The sequence below is a fragment of the Pyrus communis genome, chromosome 2 (assembly GCF_041283825.1).
Source record: "Pyrus communis isolate YQ-2024b chromosome 2, ASM4128382v1, whole genome shotgun sequence".
NCBI lineage: Eukaryota > Viridiplantae > Streptophyta > Magnoliopsida > Rosales > Rosaceae > Pyrus > Pyrus communis.
In genome coordinates this window covers 554,372-571,385 of record NC_142566.1, presented here as the reverse complement: position 1 = coordinate 571,385, position 17,014 = coordinate 554,372, and the positions used below count along the sequence as shown (strand labels likewise).

Genomic DNA, 17,014 nt, shown 5'->3' with positions numbered 1-17,014 from the left:
ACCATTGCATTAAAATTATAACCTTTATTCATTTCATCTACATCATACACTCATTTCACCTACAAACTCCACTCATTTCATGCACAACTTCCACTTACTTCACCAACATCACACATTTACTTCACCTACAAACTCCACTCATTTCACCTATAACATCCACTCACTTCATAAAAAAAAAAAAAAAAAGGATGGTGGTGATTCATTCTCAAAGCCTATAAATAGGCTTTTACATCAAGGGATAAAGGGGGGAGGAGACCAATTCACATCACACCAAAACCTTGAAGCTTTGAAACTCTAAAGCTCTCAAGCAAATTCCGAAGGATCAAGAAAGCCCTCTTCGTTCTTCATCAAATCCTCCTTCAAGATCAAGCCTTGACGGGCCTTGAAGAAAGTGTTCATCGTTCATCGTCTGTTCATCCTAAGATTAAGCCCCAACGACCCTTTGGATCAACAACATCAACAAATCTACACACCCGTTCTTCAAGATCAAGCCCAAAAGCCCTTGAAGATCCGTTCATCCTAAGATCAAGCCCCGACGGCCCTTTGGATCAACAACATCAACAAATCGACACAATTGTTCATCCCTAGATCAAGCCCGACGACCCTTTGGATCAACAACTCATTCACAAATCTACACCTTACGAAGATAGAATCAGAGGACCAAATTGTAAAAGAGATTGTAACCCTAAAATCAATACAAAATATTATGTTGTACATATGTTCTTGTTTCAGGAAAATTCGTGTTTACAATTGTCATTCTTTTTGGTTAATAGGGGAAGTGGTCTTGAGTTTTCGTTACATGCCGTCACTTTATTGGTTCTAAGATGACACAACAACTACAAACTGGTGTCTAATTTAGTTTTTCTCTTAGACTGGTTAAGGACTTACCTATAATCCACATAGGCGTGTACCACTATCACCGTCGATATGGTACTATCATTCTACGTATCATAATACGAGGAGATGATATAGTTAATAACTTAACATGTCACACTTTTAAATATATAAACAAAACAAATATACATGTTTATAATTTAAGTGAAATAGTAACATCATGTGACAATATTTTTATTATGCCAAAAAATTTATTCAAAATGTGGAATTCTGTTGTAGTATTTAAACCAACAACACGACGCCTCATATGTTAAAACTTTTGTAAAATTGAATATCGTTATATTGAAATTCCTTTCATTTTAAGTTGTCAGTACTACGGTTTAGTGATATTCCTCTTCACTTATATGCGAGAGGTTTTAGGTTTGATTCTCGCCAAAGAAAAATTTGAAGGCTTAGCCAACTCTCTCTTCTCTTGGTGTAGATAAATATCGTTTGTTTAATAAAATTAAAAAAAAAAAAAAGTTGTTATCCTACATTTGGGCTACGGTGTTTAGTTCGGTCTGGCCCAGTTTTTTAACACAAGCCCAACGAAAGGATTGAAAGCAACTAGAAAGACAAAATTAACCTGCATCTTGTTCATAATAGCACAGACAATGATGTAGTTTTGTTGGACAAATGAGGGCATTTTATGAGAAGGCGATCGTTAAAGCCCTAGGGCTTATGCTTATTGAGCATCCGACGGACAGCAGGGAGGCGGAGGTGAGCTCAGAGCTTTAACAATGGCGGAGAAGGGCCGTGGCAAGGGGAGAAAGGAGGAGGTCGTTACCAGAGAGTACACCATCAACCTCCACAAACGCTTGCATGGATGGTAAGCCCTCGAAATTTTACTTGTTTTGTTCTAGCTAATTAGTTTAGACGAGTTGAAGGAGGTTAATTTAATTTAATCTTTGGATTTTTATGGTTTTATTTTGTTGGTTTTTTGAGCTAATTTTTTTTTGGATAATTGTTTGATTGATTGCATTCTTTAATTTATTGGTTTAGTTGATCAAAATATTAGTTTTGGAGTGATATTTTAGGGTTTTTAGCTCTTGTTCATATTTTTTTTTATAGCTTCATTCATTTCCTAAAAATTTGGAGATTCCCTTTGCAATGATGGTTTTATGGAACTAGGGTATTGATTAGTTGCTTCACAAGAACATTGTTGATGGTTTGGTCTTAGGTGAATTGAATTGTTGACTTGCTAACTTCTTTGATGTCCACCGATGCAATTGTAATAGTTATTGATGGCTTAAATTGAAGGGTTTTGCGAGCAATATTTGCTCCGTTAGTTGTTTACTTGGTTACATTCTTGATTTTGACATTGCCCAACTGAACCCGGGGTGTAGTGGAATATAGGGTTTATGGTCAACAATGACCTTTGTCTTTGTTTTATAACTCAGTTTGGTTAGAGATTTCTTTGGTTCTTAGCAGCTGGTGTGCGAATGGGGTTTTGTCACCGGAAAGTGAATTAACGAGGGTTTGGTGTTAGCACCTGAAGTGAATTGTCGATGTGCCAAATTTCTTTGGTCCATTCGATTGTTATTTGTTTGGGATGGTCAAATTGTTTCACCCTATTCTATAGTTTTTATTTTGGGGTAATTGTCGAGAATAGAAAAACATTAAGAACTTTGAAAAGCAACTAACCTGGAGCTTCTTGGAATCGAAGGGTTTTGTAGAACTAATACCTTGTTGGTAACTTATGATGCACTGATGAGAATCCTGACTGTTTGTGATTAAAAGAATGAACGGTTACTTTTCCAGAAACCAAGTTTTGTTAAAGACAATATATGGTTCTCTGAATTATGGTGCAGACTCCATTTCTGCAGCAGTATTTCCTTCTATGTTCTCTCAGTGTTCGGCGCCTAGTTGTGCAATCTGCTTATCTCGCTTCTAATTAACCATTATCTTGTATAAAAAAACTTAACCATCATCTCGATTCCCATGCAGCACATTTAAGAAGAAGGCACCAAACGCGATAAAGGAAATCAGGAAGTTTGCTCGAAAGTCTATGGGAACCACTGATGTCAGAGTGGATGTTAAGCTTAACAAGCACATATGGAGCCGTGGTATTCGGAGTGTGCCAAGAAGGATACGTGTCCGCATTGCAAGGAAGAGAAACGATGATGAAGATGCCAAGGAAGAGTTTTACTCACTAGTCACTGTTACAGAGGTTCCTCCAGAGGGATTTAGTGGCTTGGGCACCAAGGTGATCGATGAAGAAGAAGGCTGAACTTAGTTTAAAGTTTAAACCCCAGTTTTTGTTCTAGTTAGGTAATCCCAATTTCGGATGTACTTTTATTTAATTGAGGATGTGTGGCCTGGTTTTGTCCGCCCTTGGAACTTCCAAATCAGAGTTTTTGAAAGGCTAAAATAATTTAAAAAATTTATTAATTGTCCCTTGTATTAATTTCATATTCTTCCATAGTATTTCATGTATCAATTTAGTGATTTTTTTTCAATATTTATCAAAATATAAATATTTTTAAATTAAAATGTTTATAAAATTAATTTATGACAATCTACATAATTTTTTTTAAAAATGTTAATTTAAAAAAATAGTTTAAATTCATTCTTTAGTAATTTGGAGCTAAAATTTTAGTCCAGCAAGATTAGAACAGAAAAACTATTTCTGAATTAAAACCTAAATTTTATAAATTAAAAATTTTAGATATAAATAAGGGTTGGAGCTTGTCTTTTTGACAGTTGTACTTTGCAGCGCCAGTGCAAGTGCAAGCTAACGCGCGCCTATCAATCGTGCCCGCGAAGCTTCGTTTCAAACGAAAGTATATAAAATTATAACGTCCCGCCAGTCTTCCTTTCAGTTAATTCATTTCTCCTCGCACCCAAGCATGTCCCCTCAAACCCTAGAAGTTGCAGAGCCACTCACAAACACACACTGACAGAAAGAGCGAGAGCGGGCTATCGATCGATCGATTGGGATGCCGTTAATCTTCTGCATTTTACTTTCGGACGGATAGAGCTAATTTCCAGTGAGGTGACTTCTCTCTCTCCCTCCTTTTTTTTTACGACCTTTAGAATTTATTTTTGTCCAAATTAGGGTTTATAGAGAGGGGAATTGGATTGTGATTTCGGAATTTTGATTTCGGCATTTGGAAGGGCCAAAGTCCACATTCACTGCAACCAAACAGAACCGTAATGTTCTCCCTGATTCAAATTTCTGTTGTGTTTATTTATTAATTTGAATCTTGAGCTTTGTCAGTTCCTCGCAATTTTTTTAGCTTTATTTTGAAAATAATTGAATTTCCCTTACTTGATTAGTGTGGGTACTCTTAGGCATTACTCTTTTGATATTTCGGAGATTGTTTGTCACTTGCATTCTGATGAATTTCATTGTTTGTCACTACAGAAATTTATATTTATCGAACACGATGATAATTGTTGCTATGGCTACTTGTTTTTTGCTTATTTTTGTATTTGTGTTTTATTTGTTATGTAAAAAATTCAGGGATGGACTCTCTCAAAGTAGGTTGTGACCCCATTGACAGTGAACGGGATGATGTAGACTATGTCTCTGGGCTTAGTACTTTACTCGTTGCCACGATTCAGGAGGCCAAAGACAGGATTTCTCAGATTGAATATGTTTTCTGCAACCAGCTGTATACATATTTCCAATCCAAGTCTAACAGCTTCCAGAAATTTGAAAACCAATGGAAAGAGAAAGAAGATGATCTCTTGCGTCAAATTGAAACTCTTCGAGCTGAAAAGCAACAAACCCTTGAAGAGAACCGCTTACTTAAGCTTGACAAGGGAAATCCGCCCAGGGAAAGTGAAGAGAAGGTGAACCAACTACTTGCCGAACTGAAAGGTGTACAGGTCAAAGGTAATGAGCTTGAGCGAATGCTTAAGCAGAAGTCTGCAGAAGTAGATAAGGGAATGGAATTGGAGAGTAAGTTGCTTGGAGTGATTCAATCCAAAGACGCTGACATTATGGATAAGAAAAAACAACTGAAAGAGAATGAAAAAGGTATAAATGCGCTTCTTGCTAAATTGATTGATCTTCAAAATAGAGTTGATGAACTCCAAGAGGAGCTTGGGGAAAAGATTAACCAAATAGCCAAAGGAAATGATCTTGAAGAAAATTTATCTCGAAAGATTGAGCATCAGTCTTCTGAGATCGTGAATAAAGAAAAGGTTTTAAATGATCAAGAAGAAGACAAAAAACTACTTATGGCCAAATTGGAAATTTTGGAAGAAAATGTTAGTAAACTCCAAAAGGAGCTCCTCTCAAAGAACAACGAAGTGGAGGGTTGTTTGAGGGAGAAAAAACTGCTTCTTGCCAAAGTAACTGGTTTAGAGGAGAAAGTTGATGAGCTTCAGGTGGATCTCAGAGGCATGGCTGGTGAAGTGGGCAAAAGAACGGATTCACGTGAAAAGTTACATCAACAAATTGAATCAATGACCTCGGGTTTATTGGCTGAGATGAAGAAGTATACAGATCTTACAGTTGCTTACAAAAATTTGAAATCTCAGCACAATTATCTCCGCACAAAGCTTGGTCTAACTAGGGAGAATATGCAACTGCAGAATAAGTTGGAAGATAGAAGTGATTTGTTGAGAAATGATCAGAATCCATCAACTTCCCATGGTACGATGCTCTTGCTTTTTTCTTCTTTCCACCTTTATTAGTCTTTTGAATATAAATTTGAATACTCTAAAGAAAATATTTGTTACTACAAACTTATGGTCATCTGCCAAATGTAGTTTTACTAGATGATTTTGGGTCCACTGATCTTCGTCTGTTACCTTTTAATTGACGTTGTTGTAAGAAATATGTATTATGGGAATTTATGGTGATTTTCCAAACATAGCTTTACCAGATGATATTGGGATGGCTGATCTTTGTATTTTACTTTTGAATTGAAGTCCAAGTGGTATCTTTTAATTTTAAGGACATTTTCGATTCCTAGGTTTATGTAATTGGGGAATAGCATGCATGCACGTAGCTTTAGTACTTTTGAATTGAAGTCCAAGTGGTGTCTTTTACTTTTAAGGACATTTTCGATTCCTAGGTTTATGTAATTGGGGAATAGCATGCATGCACGTAGCTTTAGCCTGTGGTTGGGTTTTCCTTGTGATTTCACTTCTGGCACCCCAGTTTGAATGGTTCATCTATTGCAAATTGTAGAAATTGTAGAGAAAAATCAGAATGGTTCTGCAGCAGCTTTATGCACAAAAAATGTGAGGAATGAAATCAGTTGTAACAATAACTCAGAGGATGTGAAAGGAAGCAAGCCAATTCAAGCAACTAGTCCTATCTCTCCTACTTCCTTCTTCCCCATTGCACCAAAATGCCCTCCCACATCAAAATCTACCCTAGTAGCTGGGAGAAAACGGCCTGCTTCCAGCTGGGTGGATACTAGGTCCCGTCAAGGCCAAGATGGGCGTGACCCACACGATGATTTTCTTGATACTCCACTTGAGAACATCAGAGGAAACTTGAATAAAGCCACAAAGGAACAGGTTCCTGATCGTCCAGTTCCAGCTCCAAATGACATGAGTCTAGATAGCTCAGATGATGAAACACAGGATGTGAATGCTGTAATTAGGCCACACAAGCAACAATTGCCAGTTCCAGTGCCCGGTAAAAATGGCTTCAAGTTTGTGGAACCTGTGAGAAAGAAAGCTGAGCGGGAAAATTTGAAAGGAGTTGAATGCAAGCAGTGTAAAAAGTTCTATGACGCTGTCCTTCCCAACAACGGCGGTGGTAAGGACACTGATAATAATAAGCCTAATTTTCGCTGTGAGCACCATGAAGGTGTTTCTCGTCATCGGTATAGGTATGCTCCCCCTCTTACTCCAGAAGGATTTTGGAATATTGGATTTGAATCCGAAATGTGATAGTGAGAAATTTTTTATTCATTTTTTCTTTAATAGAGCATTGGCTTGTATCGATATTTACTTTCATATAAAAAAAGGTCCATGCTTGTCAAATAACTCTTTCGCCAGAAATTTCTCAATTCTATAAAGAGTAGTTTCATAATTTGACATCCTATTGTAGTATTCGAATTTTCATTTCGGAATTTGGGAATATAGAATCATCTGCTAAGTATTTTAGGTTGAGAACAAAACACTATGGAACTTCCTTGGTTTTGAAAAGCTTAATTGTTCTGATAATGCGTCGAAAGTTTGCAATTATAAGACTCTTTAGCATTGCTTGCTGTTTAGTATGTACCATTTATATAGGCTTAAAAATACATAATTACGTGTATGATTAGGTTAAGTGAGTCCTCCAAAGCAGAAGCCTGGGCGCGTTGCTGCAACACCAGTCCCTCTTCTGTGCTGTGGTAGACATTTTGACAAGTTCGGAAAGGGGTGTTACTTGTTAGTACTTGCCTGTTGTATGAATAATTTAATAAAGACTAGAATCAAATTGCGTTCATAACTAATCATATTCTGTATTATGATGAAATCTTATCTCGATAAAAGCTCTTCGGGTTAGCTCAAGTGCTAAGAGAGGGTGGGATAACAAGTTAGGATTGGGGTTAAGCCTGTAGTTCGATTCCGGTTTGTTAGGTAATTAGGTTGGGATTAGGACAAGTCTGTAGTACGTTTATGATGAAGCATGGGACGAGGAAGACGTCCCCATAACCGTATTTAAGGACGTTTGGTTAGTTTTACAGACTGTCTATGCTGGTCTCTATTGAATTATTGGGAGCCATATTCCTTTCAATTATCCAATTTTGGCCTCTGTGAATCCAGAGTGGTCCTGTGACTCTTGGCCCCCCATGGGGTATGGTGGGTGGGTGTCAATGAGTAAACCCGCGCAAGTTGGCAAAACCATGGTCGTATTTGGTACCGTGCGGCTGGGCGTTAACTGTAACTGTCTGTACTGTGAAATGATGGGGCAGTGTCAGACCATTTTAGTGAGTAAATTCAATGGGTGAGTGGGCCGCAAATAGTTAAAGAGGAGAGCATGTACTCTAGATATGCATGTGATGTGTGTTTATTTGCTGTGTGAGATCCTTGACCTAAATGGAACATAAATGGTGGCAGCTACCCTTCTTACATGTGTTGAATTTTTGTTTGGATATTTAGTAAAGTAAAGAGCAGTGTTTAAGTTGGGTTACGCGGCTGATTTTTGACCGTTGATGCACGTGCGTAGAGTACGTGTGTGTGCATCAATAGTTTATGCATGATTGATTGACTGTAACATTGCTAATTACAATATCTGTCGTATAAGGTGACAAATGCATCAGTGGTCCATGCATGAAAGGTTGAGTGTAACATTGTTTGTTATTACATCTAAATGTCTTATAGTGTGACAAAGTTTGTTATGTGTTAACTAGGCATGAACGACTGACTATAACATTATTAATTACTGTATCAGCGTATCTAAATGCCTTGTTTTCTGTTCTATAGCGTGGTAAAGACTGTTTCAAACTTTTCTATTCCCTTTTTTAATACATGAAAAGAAAAGAAGGAAAACTTTGAAGCTTTGAGATTTGTAGCATCCTAACTTTCCGAGTCGTATCAAAGCACTATCCCATTGTCCCTCAATTAGTCCATGTCATTCATCATAGTGATATAAGTTGCTCGCAATCTTTTCCCACCCAATTCGAATCTCTCTGTTGTGTGAAACTTATGATGCCTTTCACTGCTCTCAAGTAAGAAAAAAAAACAAAAAAAAGCAAAAAAAGTAGTTACTCTAAATTCTATCAATTTGTTCGTTTTCTGAAATGTTATGTTCTCAAACTGCTTTCACATTGATCATGTTATATTTACAATTGAAAACATAATGAGCAATTTCATACACAATCACATGTAAATTGCATTTAAAATTTGAGAGTTGTTATTTGCATTTCGAAATGAACCATTGTGCACATTACTCCAAGAAAGAGATGAAAATAATAAGAGGCATTTTAAAATCATTTGAGATTAACAAGTAGATAATACCATTTCCCATGCAAATAATGCACAAAATATACAAACAAATAAAGTAGGTGATGGATTTGCCTACTCACCTCACTTACACTCACTTATCTCTCTCTCAATCTTACGAAAAAATTATTGTACGTGCTGCTCCATTCACGTGCATGCATTTGCATTTCTGTTTTTACCCTTGTCCTTTTCAACCAAATTGTATAGAACTTAATACTTTTTCATAAAATTAAAATAAAAGATATTAAGCCACGTAATAAATCTTACAATTACACAGAAATTATATAAAATTAAAATGTGCATTTGCCCGGAACTTCGGAGCGAGACGAACCGATACGATAACTTATACAATCCAAACCGGCCGAAACCATACGATCAACAGGTACTCAGCGGGTTCCCGCAGAGGCAATCATTGTTGGCAAACGACGACGCTCCGAGGTGGTCGAACGGGTTCCCCACAGGAATCGCCCCGCACAGGTGGTTGTGGCTCAGATCCAAGTGCCCGATATATTTCGCCGACGATAACGAACCGGGAATCGGACCCTTCAATTTGTTGTACGACAAATCGAGCACCATAAAGTACGAATTTCCATGGAAAACGTCCGGTATGTTACCTTCAAACCCGTTTCGGCTCATATTCAAGATCCCCAAACCCCGATTGCTCAAAAGGGACGCCGGTAATTGACCAGAAAACGAGTTTCCGTCCAGATTCAACGTCGAAAGAACCCGCATTTTTCCGAGACAATCCGGTACGCGACCCGATAATTGGTTCCTGGACAGGTCCAGGTCGGCCAACCGGTTCATGTTGCCGATGGAGTCCGGGATTGACCCGGTGAGCTGGTTCCGGTACAGCAGAGCCCGGCTGAGCATCTTGAGTTTTCCGAAATCGGCCGGTATCTCGCCCGAGATTTGGTTGTTGCTGAGGTCCAGGTGCATTAGCCCTGAGAGGCTCACGAGACTCGCCGGAATCTTACCGGAGATCTGGTTATCGGCGAGGTTGAGGACCGTAAGCATCTTGAGGTTGCCGATATCGGCCGGAATCCCGCCCGAAATCTTGTTTCCAACAAGGTCGAGGATTCGGAGATTGGAGAGGGTGGCGAGGCATTGGGGAATCTTGCCGGTGACTCCCTTCCAGTCGGCTAGAACGAGGGTGGTGAGACGGTCGAGGCTGCAAATTTGGGGTGAGATCGAGCCGGACATAAACCCGGACTGGCCTGATTTCATGAGTATCGGGTCTTCCGATTCGCCTCGGAGATTAATGTCGACGACTCGGCCGGTTGTGGGATCGCAGCTGACTCCGTACCAGTTTACGCAGCAATCTGTTCCGACCCAGGAGTTGAAGATGCCCAAGGAGGAATCGGTGAGGCCGGTTTTGATGGATTGAAGTGCTGCTAGGTCTGATGGCGAACAAGAGGAGCTCACTGTTGAGACAATGGCACAGAATGTTGCCATTGAGATTAAGAGCAACCTCACCATCTTCATGGCAGAGAGAGAGAGAGAGAGAGAGAGGACAGAGAGAGAGGTTCTCTCTAGATGCTCACTTGATGAGAGTGGATGGATTCTGTGACTGTAACAGTTAATTCATATGAGAGAGAGAGAGAGAGAGAGAAAGAGATGGGGGTTTGGAAGTTGATGGAGTGAGAGTGATAATATATGCAGGAGCAGCAGCAAGGATATGGGAGAGAAGGAGGAGAGGGACAAAGGTTCAGTGTGCATGTGATTAAAAGCGGTTTAAGGATTTAATTGAATATGGATTAGCACATGCAAATGCTGATTAACAACACATGCATTGATGCATGGACACTAATTAATACATTTTAGTTAGTTTAGGTGAATGAATCCCATGTAATCTAATAAGACTCATTTACCAAAGCAAATTGGTTTGGTTGTGAAAACTTTGTGCTAAAACTAAAGCCCTAAAAGCCCAAGGTAATTTTAAGAGAGTGATTTCTGTGTTTTCACCATCCACCTTTTGCACATTCCTTTCAAATCTTGTCATTGTCTCTTCTTTTTGTTGAATACAAAAGTTGAAAATAAAGAAGATAAAAGTGAAAACGACGTGCATGAATCATTTGTCTATAAAAAATATTAAAAAATGAGAGGTTTTAATGTTGACTCTTGCAAAAGCGAATTTAAACTATATTATTGTTAATTCATTGTGAGGTTAAGTTTAATTTTTCCCTTAATGTAGTTAATATCGTTTGTTCCAAAAAAAATGAATCAATGCGGAATTTGCAATAAAATCCCAAACCCAATCGATATAATCACCTTTGTGACCTTGTGATTTCCTCAAACAAATAAGCTAAGAATCTACCATAGGAAGAGGCTCCACATTTTCTTTTTTCCTTTTCTTTTTAAATGGACTAGCTGGTGTCTTTTGCTACCGCACTCTACCTTTTCAGGGCCAAAAAGACTCACAGAAGTATTTCACCATTTCTATGGCCACTATCATGTAATTCATCAATGCTAAAAATTGAACTCACGACGTCCCCAACCACTGTGTCATCCCGTTATGGTTTCTTCTCCACATTTTTTGAGTTCCTCCTAATTAATCACAAGACATGTTTGAAATGAAATCACTAAGTTTCCATTAACTAGCAAAGCATGATAAATTGATAATCCAATCCACATATATGTCCCCACCACGATCTCAATGTCAAATCGGATTTCAAATCCAATGATTGAAAGGCTTTTTCTCTCCTAATTATATTTGTGTCCCTACCTTACCTTAGTGTATATAATCATCATCCAACCAATTAAACAAGTCCTTTTAGGAATTTACTGAGTAATACTATACACATCAGTTATTATCACCCTAATTATTTCTGACACCGAAAGATAATTTTTCTTACAAAAACCATAATGGTTTTAATTTTACTTTGTCAATTAATCACATCCCCATCTGCTTCTCAAATGATGCAATGATCAATTCACCTAGGAGGCATATACTCCTTTCTCATTTGGCAATTTTGTTTGACATTGGTCCATTATTCAATTTAAGACAGTTTATGCATCTAATTATTTTCCAAGAAATAAATAGACCAAGATTTTTAGTTACACACTGCAATTATAAGTTAATTTAACGGTTTATAATGTTAACCAAACCATCTAACGGTTTATAATTTGGTAAATTTTCTACAAGGTTGATTTCTAAAGAGTTACCTAAACAGTATACGATTTCGATCATGAGGCCACATAGCAAGTATACGAAGATGGTCCAAACGAAAAAAAAAAAAAAAAAAACCTAAAAAAAACAGTCCTAAATTGATCACATCATGCATGTGGAGTCTAAAATTCTCTATATATTATTCTAGACTTATTCTTCCCATGGGTCTTTTGTTTTGTTTTCTTTCAGTCCACTAGCAATTTATATGTTTATGTTTATGAAGGTGGGTAATTGGAAAAGAAAAACAGTTGAAATATTAGACAAGGGAAAAAACGACAGGATCCCTAAGCTAACTATGCCTAAGAATTTGTTAAATGATTGCGTTTGCCATTTTTTTTGGCTACTACCTTTTGGAAATAGATTTTCCAGTTCGTGGAGTCTCTATTCGTCTTACCCTATTGTGTTGTGTTTGTATACAATGATATTCTTTATACTATGTGGATGGAAAATAAATCGATTTTAAACTCGTAATTTATGATACTTAATTTCAAAACTTCTTCCTTACTACTAAAGACAAATATTACTAAACTGTAGTACAAACTAACACGACCTTGAAACTTTTTTAGCATTATAAGATGGGGATAGAACATGTTTTGGTCGTTGGAAGTTTGTCCCTACTGCTGCACTGCATGTTTAATCAGTCATGCATATATGGCACCGGTCGGCAGGCCAGACGGGAAGTACTGTATGGAGGTTCATTTATTTCATTATTTATTTGCTCTTCTTTTCCTTCCCATTTTATTCTTTCCCAGTTAAAGGACTGAAAACCATTAGTGCAGGTTCACTTAATTAAGCAAGCCTTATTCTCTTAATTTACCAATGAAACGAATACCTTAGATTTGAGTCATTATATATATCATCCACTCATATTATAACACTTGTAATAGTATAATACATGATAAGTCTTTCAAATACACGTAAAAATTTCTCCTTGTTAAGGGTCGGTTAAGTAGAAGTCGAGCTTTTGGCACATATGCAAAAAGATAAGTGGTTTAAAAGTTAAAACATACATGACTTTTTGGTACACATAATTTGATTGGAATAGATAATTCTGAAGGTGAAGGAGAAAAAGAAGTTAATTACCACTATTACAAAATTAGCTTAATATGTCAAAGAGTGGTGGCAATTTTATACAATATGCTGCTGGATGGATAAGACCTTTCCAACCCAACAAGATACTCTTCAGATCCTTTTGGTGAGGATTCTGGGGATCCGTAAATCGTGCAATTAAATTTTTTTTTCTTCCAGGTACTGTTTATATTTAATTTCAAATAAAAATATTTAAAATGATATATGATCGCATAATGTACGATAAACGAATATGATTTACCAATTCCCAGAATCCTCACAATGAGGATATGATGAGGACCCGGATTCCTTTCCGACAAGTAATTTACCTAGTGTCAGATAATAAAGCAATAGTGTCGGTTAGATTAGACATACCAACAGGATCCTCTCCAAATCCTTTTGGTGAGGATCCATGAATCGTGTCTGTTCATTGTACATCGTGCGGTTAGTTTTTGTCAAGTACTGTTCATGTTTAATTTTAAATAAAAATATTTAAAATAATTTCTGACCGTACAATGTACGATGAACGGACACGATTTGAGAATCGTACGGTCAATTTTTGTCAGGTACTATTCATATTTAATTTAAAATAAAAGTATTTAAAATAATTTTTAATCGTATGATATACGATAAACGGACACGATTTAAGAATCTCTAAGATGCTCGCAAAAGGATCCTCACTCAATATAAACAGCAGATGTCCGCTGCATCCGACGTTAGCTCACTTTTAATCTGACAACAATGCGAAGCGGCAAAATTCCCGCCCATATGTGCCTTAACTTTGAAGAGCGCATTCATGTTGGATAGTGATTTATTACAAAGGATTTTTTCGGTATTTTATATTCTAGTGTGTCGGATATGAGGATTTATCCGACATGAATTCTGACCCTAATTCAAAACCCTCGTGCATCTCCTTCTCCTTCACCTTCACTTGCCTTGGAACTGTGCCGCTGCTCCTTCCCTTGGAACCCTCGGGCATTTCTTTTCCAGCCTCGCCGCCACTGCTCTTCATCTCCTTCCAAGGTATTCTGCTGTATTTTGCTGCCAATTGGTACAAAATTAGGGCTTTCAGATTCTACCTAAATTTTGTTATTGATTTGGTACAAAATTAGGGTTTTCGATCGTTGTTATTGAATTGGTACAAAATTAGGGCTTTCAGATTCCACCTAAATTAGGGATTTGACGATTAATCTCATTTATCTTTCGAATAGTTATATGTACTATTGTGTTCTTTTTAAGGAAATTAAACTGTGTAATGAAAATCAGTGTTTTTTTTTCATTTATTTTAGATGAGTACTAATGATGAAGCCGTGGATGAACAATTCGAGGAGCAATCTGAGCATTCCGAAAGTGGTGAGTTTTAGAGTATTTGTAGATGATTTTTATTTGGTGAGTTTGAGTACTTGTAGATTATTTTTATTTGCTAGTAAAACACCACAAAATGCTTCGTTGGCGAAACAAATATATATGAAGTATATTAATTAGTCTACTTTCCATTCAAATGATGAGAATTATACTTGGTCATTCACTCACCATCCAACCATATTACTTTATGAGGATCACAAAATCAATATACTTCATATATATATTTCTCGTTCAACCAAGAGTTAGTGGTTCAGTGATAAATGACGGATTACGAGGTTTCCGTAAAACTAAAAACTGGAGGTTTTAGGTTCGAAACCCTCTGCTGATGTGGAAGCCAGATTTGTGGCCAGTGGGAAGTTGAAATGCGTTTGTTAATCTTTCCAATATTCGAAAAGAATGGATAACCGTGTCTTGTCATCAGTAAAAGAGAAAAAAAAAAAAAATTTATCGTTCCATACACTTTTGTTTATTTATGCTTACAAATGTTTGTTTTTATTATTAAGGAACGATGCTTCAATGGAGAACTCAACGGAGAACTCGTGGGCCTGGCAAGATAAAATGGGCCAGCAAAGATGGGAGAGGAAAAGAATATTGTGAATTTGGTCCGACTGGGAAATGCATTAGTGCCAATAGCGTCAACTTTTCTAAGCTGATTGCGTCTGAGGTCAAGGATCCCAAAAATCTTCCGTTGAAGACTGATTGGCGATTGATTGATGAAGATGTCAAGGAAGCTTTCTGGAATGCCATACGTGTATGTATTTTGTTTTACATTTATAAAATATCATTAGCAAAATACTTTTAAACATAATTAACAACTTTTTTTTTTTAATGTAGGACACTATTGCTTTTCGTGACGAAGATCTGGTTAAAATGCCCCTCATCCGCCTTATGACGCTTTCTATTGCCGAGCATGCACATAAAGAATACAGGAATTATTTGAAGAAAATCTTCTATAGTCGCAGACAAGGGGAGGATCGCTTACAGTGTCCTCCTAATGTAGATCCCGGCCAGTGGGTGGAGATGGTGCGATATTGGGATCATCCAAAAACGATGGTAAAAAATTTATGATTTAATGTGCAATATTGATTTACATTCGTTTGATATTTTCTTTTCTTACTTTTCAGGAGAAGGCTGAAAAAAATAGGATCAATCGTCAAACCAAAACTCTGAACCACACAACAGGATCAAAGACATTTGTCAGAGTTCGGGAAGAATATGTGTGTGTAGTTCGTTAGTAACTTATTAATTTACAATTTGTTTAATATTGACTTATAATATGTGATTGAAAGTTATTTGTTTTGTTTTCATTGACTTATAATTTAAGAGGAAGGAGCACGGAGAAGAACCAGATCCTATTGTTTTCTTTCGCATGACCCATTCACGGAAAGATAGTACATGGGTTGATGAAACGGCTCAACAAAAAGGGGTATTTGATTTTATAAATATTTGTGTTTTCATTTATCTTATGACTCATAATCTTACAATTTATTTATCTTTGTCTTATGACTACTAATCTTTCATTTTTATTTTTAAATATTATATGGTAAGGCATCTATGGAGACTGTCGTTCAATCTAAGGTTGAGGATGGAGCAGAAGACACTCCTGAACTTCGAACTCTAGTCTATGTCGAGGAGATGGGTCCAGAGAATAGGAATAGAGTTCGAGGTTATGGACATGGGGTGACACCTGTGATGGTGCCGTATGCTGCTACTAGTTCATCAAAGAGATCATCGAGTAGTCGAGAAGCCATTGTGCAGGCTGAGAACGTTGAATTGAGGAAGAATGATGAGGCTCGTACTAAAGAGTTAGGGGAGTTACGGACCCAGCTTCAGCAAATACAGGCGACGCAGCAGCAGATGATGATGATGATGTTTATGCAAGGTATGCAGCAGCCACAGACTTACCTGCCCAGCCCCCAGGCACCGCAGCAATCAGAGAGAGAGGGAGGGAGAAGGGGGGAGAGCAGTTGTCATCTTCAGCAAATACAGGCGACGCAACAACAGATGAACCAGCAGCAGATGATGATGATGATGATGTTTAGGCAGGGTATGCAGCAGCCACAGATTTACCCGCACAGCCCTCAGGCACCACAGCATTCAGAGAGAGAGGGAGGGAGAAGGAAGGAGAGCAGTCGCAAAAAGATGAGAAGGAAGAAGTAGGGAGGAGGGAGCAGAGAGGGAGGAGGAAGGAGCGCTCGTCAAAAGATGAGAAGGAAGAAGTAGGGAGGAGGGAGCAGAGAGAGGAGGAAGAAGGAGCGCTCGTCAAAAGATGAGAAGGAAGAAGTAGGAAGGAGAGATTTTCCAGTGTGTCCGGTTCTAGTAAAATTTTCAGCTCCAATATTATTAAACTCTTAGATTCTTAAAATATGTCTCGAGTTTCAACTATACTCCACGTTTTTTCATTTTCAAGATAAGCAATTCTCTCCGGATCACGATCCTCTCCTGAGCTAAGCTAAGATGAGAATCTTCCTAAGCTAAGTTAAAGATGAGAATCTTCCTGAGCAAACCTATCGGGCCATTTAAATTTTATACAATGGCTACAAATAGGGGTTTTTTTTAAAAGTTATAATAACTGTAATCGTTGGATAAAATTTGAACGACCCGATGAGTTTGCTTAAGAGGATCCTCACCCTTAGCTTAGCT

The 17,014-nt window shown here is 37.6% G+C and overlaps 4 protein-coding genes across 5 annotated transcripts; 3 read left to right on the top strand and 1 right to left on the bottom strand.

The window, feature by feature from the left end:
• Nucleotides 1-1,543: 1,543 nt before the first annotated feature.
• LOC137748589 (large ribosomal subunit protein eL31) lies at nt 1,544-3,264 on the top strand. Its single transcript, XM_068488757.2, has 2 exons — nt 1,544-1,702; nt 2,821-3,264. The coding sequence occupies exons 1-2, from the start codon at nt 1,614-1,616 to the stop codon at nt 3,101-3,103; spliced, it is 372 nt and encodes a 123-aa protein (XP_068344858.1). The 5' UTR covers nt 1,544-1,613; the 3' UTR covers nt 3,104-3,264.
• A 302-nt stretch (nt 3,265-3,566) lies between these two features.
• LOC137746961 (protein gamma response 1) lies at nt 3,567-6,881 on the top strand. Of its 2 annotated transcripts, none has more exons than XM_088679832.1 (3): nt 3,567-3,868; nt 4,340-5,479; nt 6,020-6,881. In XM_088679832.1, the coding sequence occupies exons 2-3, from the start codon at nt 4,342-4,344 to the stop codon at nt 6,730-6,732; spliced, it is 1,851 nt and encodes a 616-aa protein (XP_088535958.1). In that variant the 5' UTR covers nt 3,567-3,868; nt 4,340-4,341; the 3' UTR covers nt 6,733-6,881. The 2 variants fall into 2 exon arrangements, with proteins under 2 accessions (XP_088535958.1, XP_068343065.1); XM_068486964.2 differs by having other exon boundaries at nt 3,582-4,026.
• A 1,881-nt stretch (nt 6,882-8,762) lies between these two features.
• On the bottom strand, nt 8,763-10,506 carry LOC137746964 (uncharacterized). The gene has a single exon (XM_068486968.2). It carries the CDS (start codon nt 10,252-10,254, stop codon nt 9,148-9,150), a length of 1,107 nt encoding a protein of 368 aa, XP_068343069.1. The 5' UTR covers nt 10,255-10,506; the 3' UTR covers nt 8,763-9,147.
• A 3,223-nt stretch (nt 10,507-13,729) lies between these two features.
• Nucleotides 13,730-16,758, top strand: LOC137746962 (uncharacterized). The gene is made up of 7 exons (XM_068486965.2): nt 13,730-14,029; nt 14,296-14,359; nt 14,875-15,122; nt 15,206-15,424; nt 15,496-15,588; nt 15,696-15,797; nt 15,920-16,758. The coding sequence occupies exons 2-7, from the start codon at nt 14,296-14,298 to the stop codon at nt 16,529-16,531; spliced, it is 1,338 nt and encodes a 445-aa protein (XP_068343066.2). The 5' UTR covers nt 13,730-14,029; the 3' UTR covers nt 16,532-16,758.
• Nucleotides 16,759-17,014: the final 256 nt, after the last annotated feature.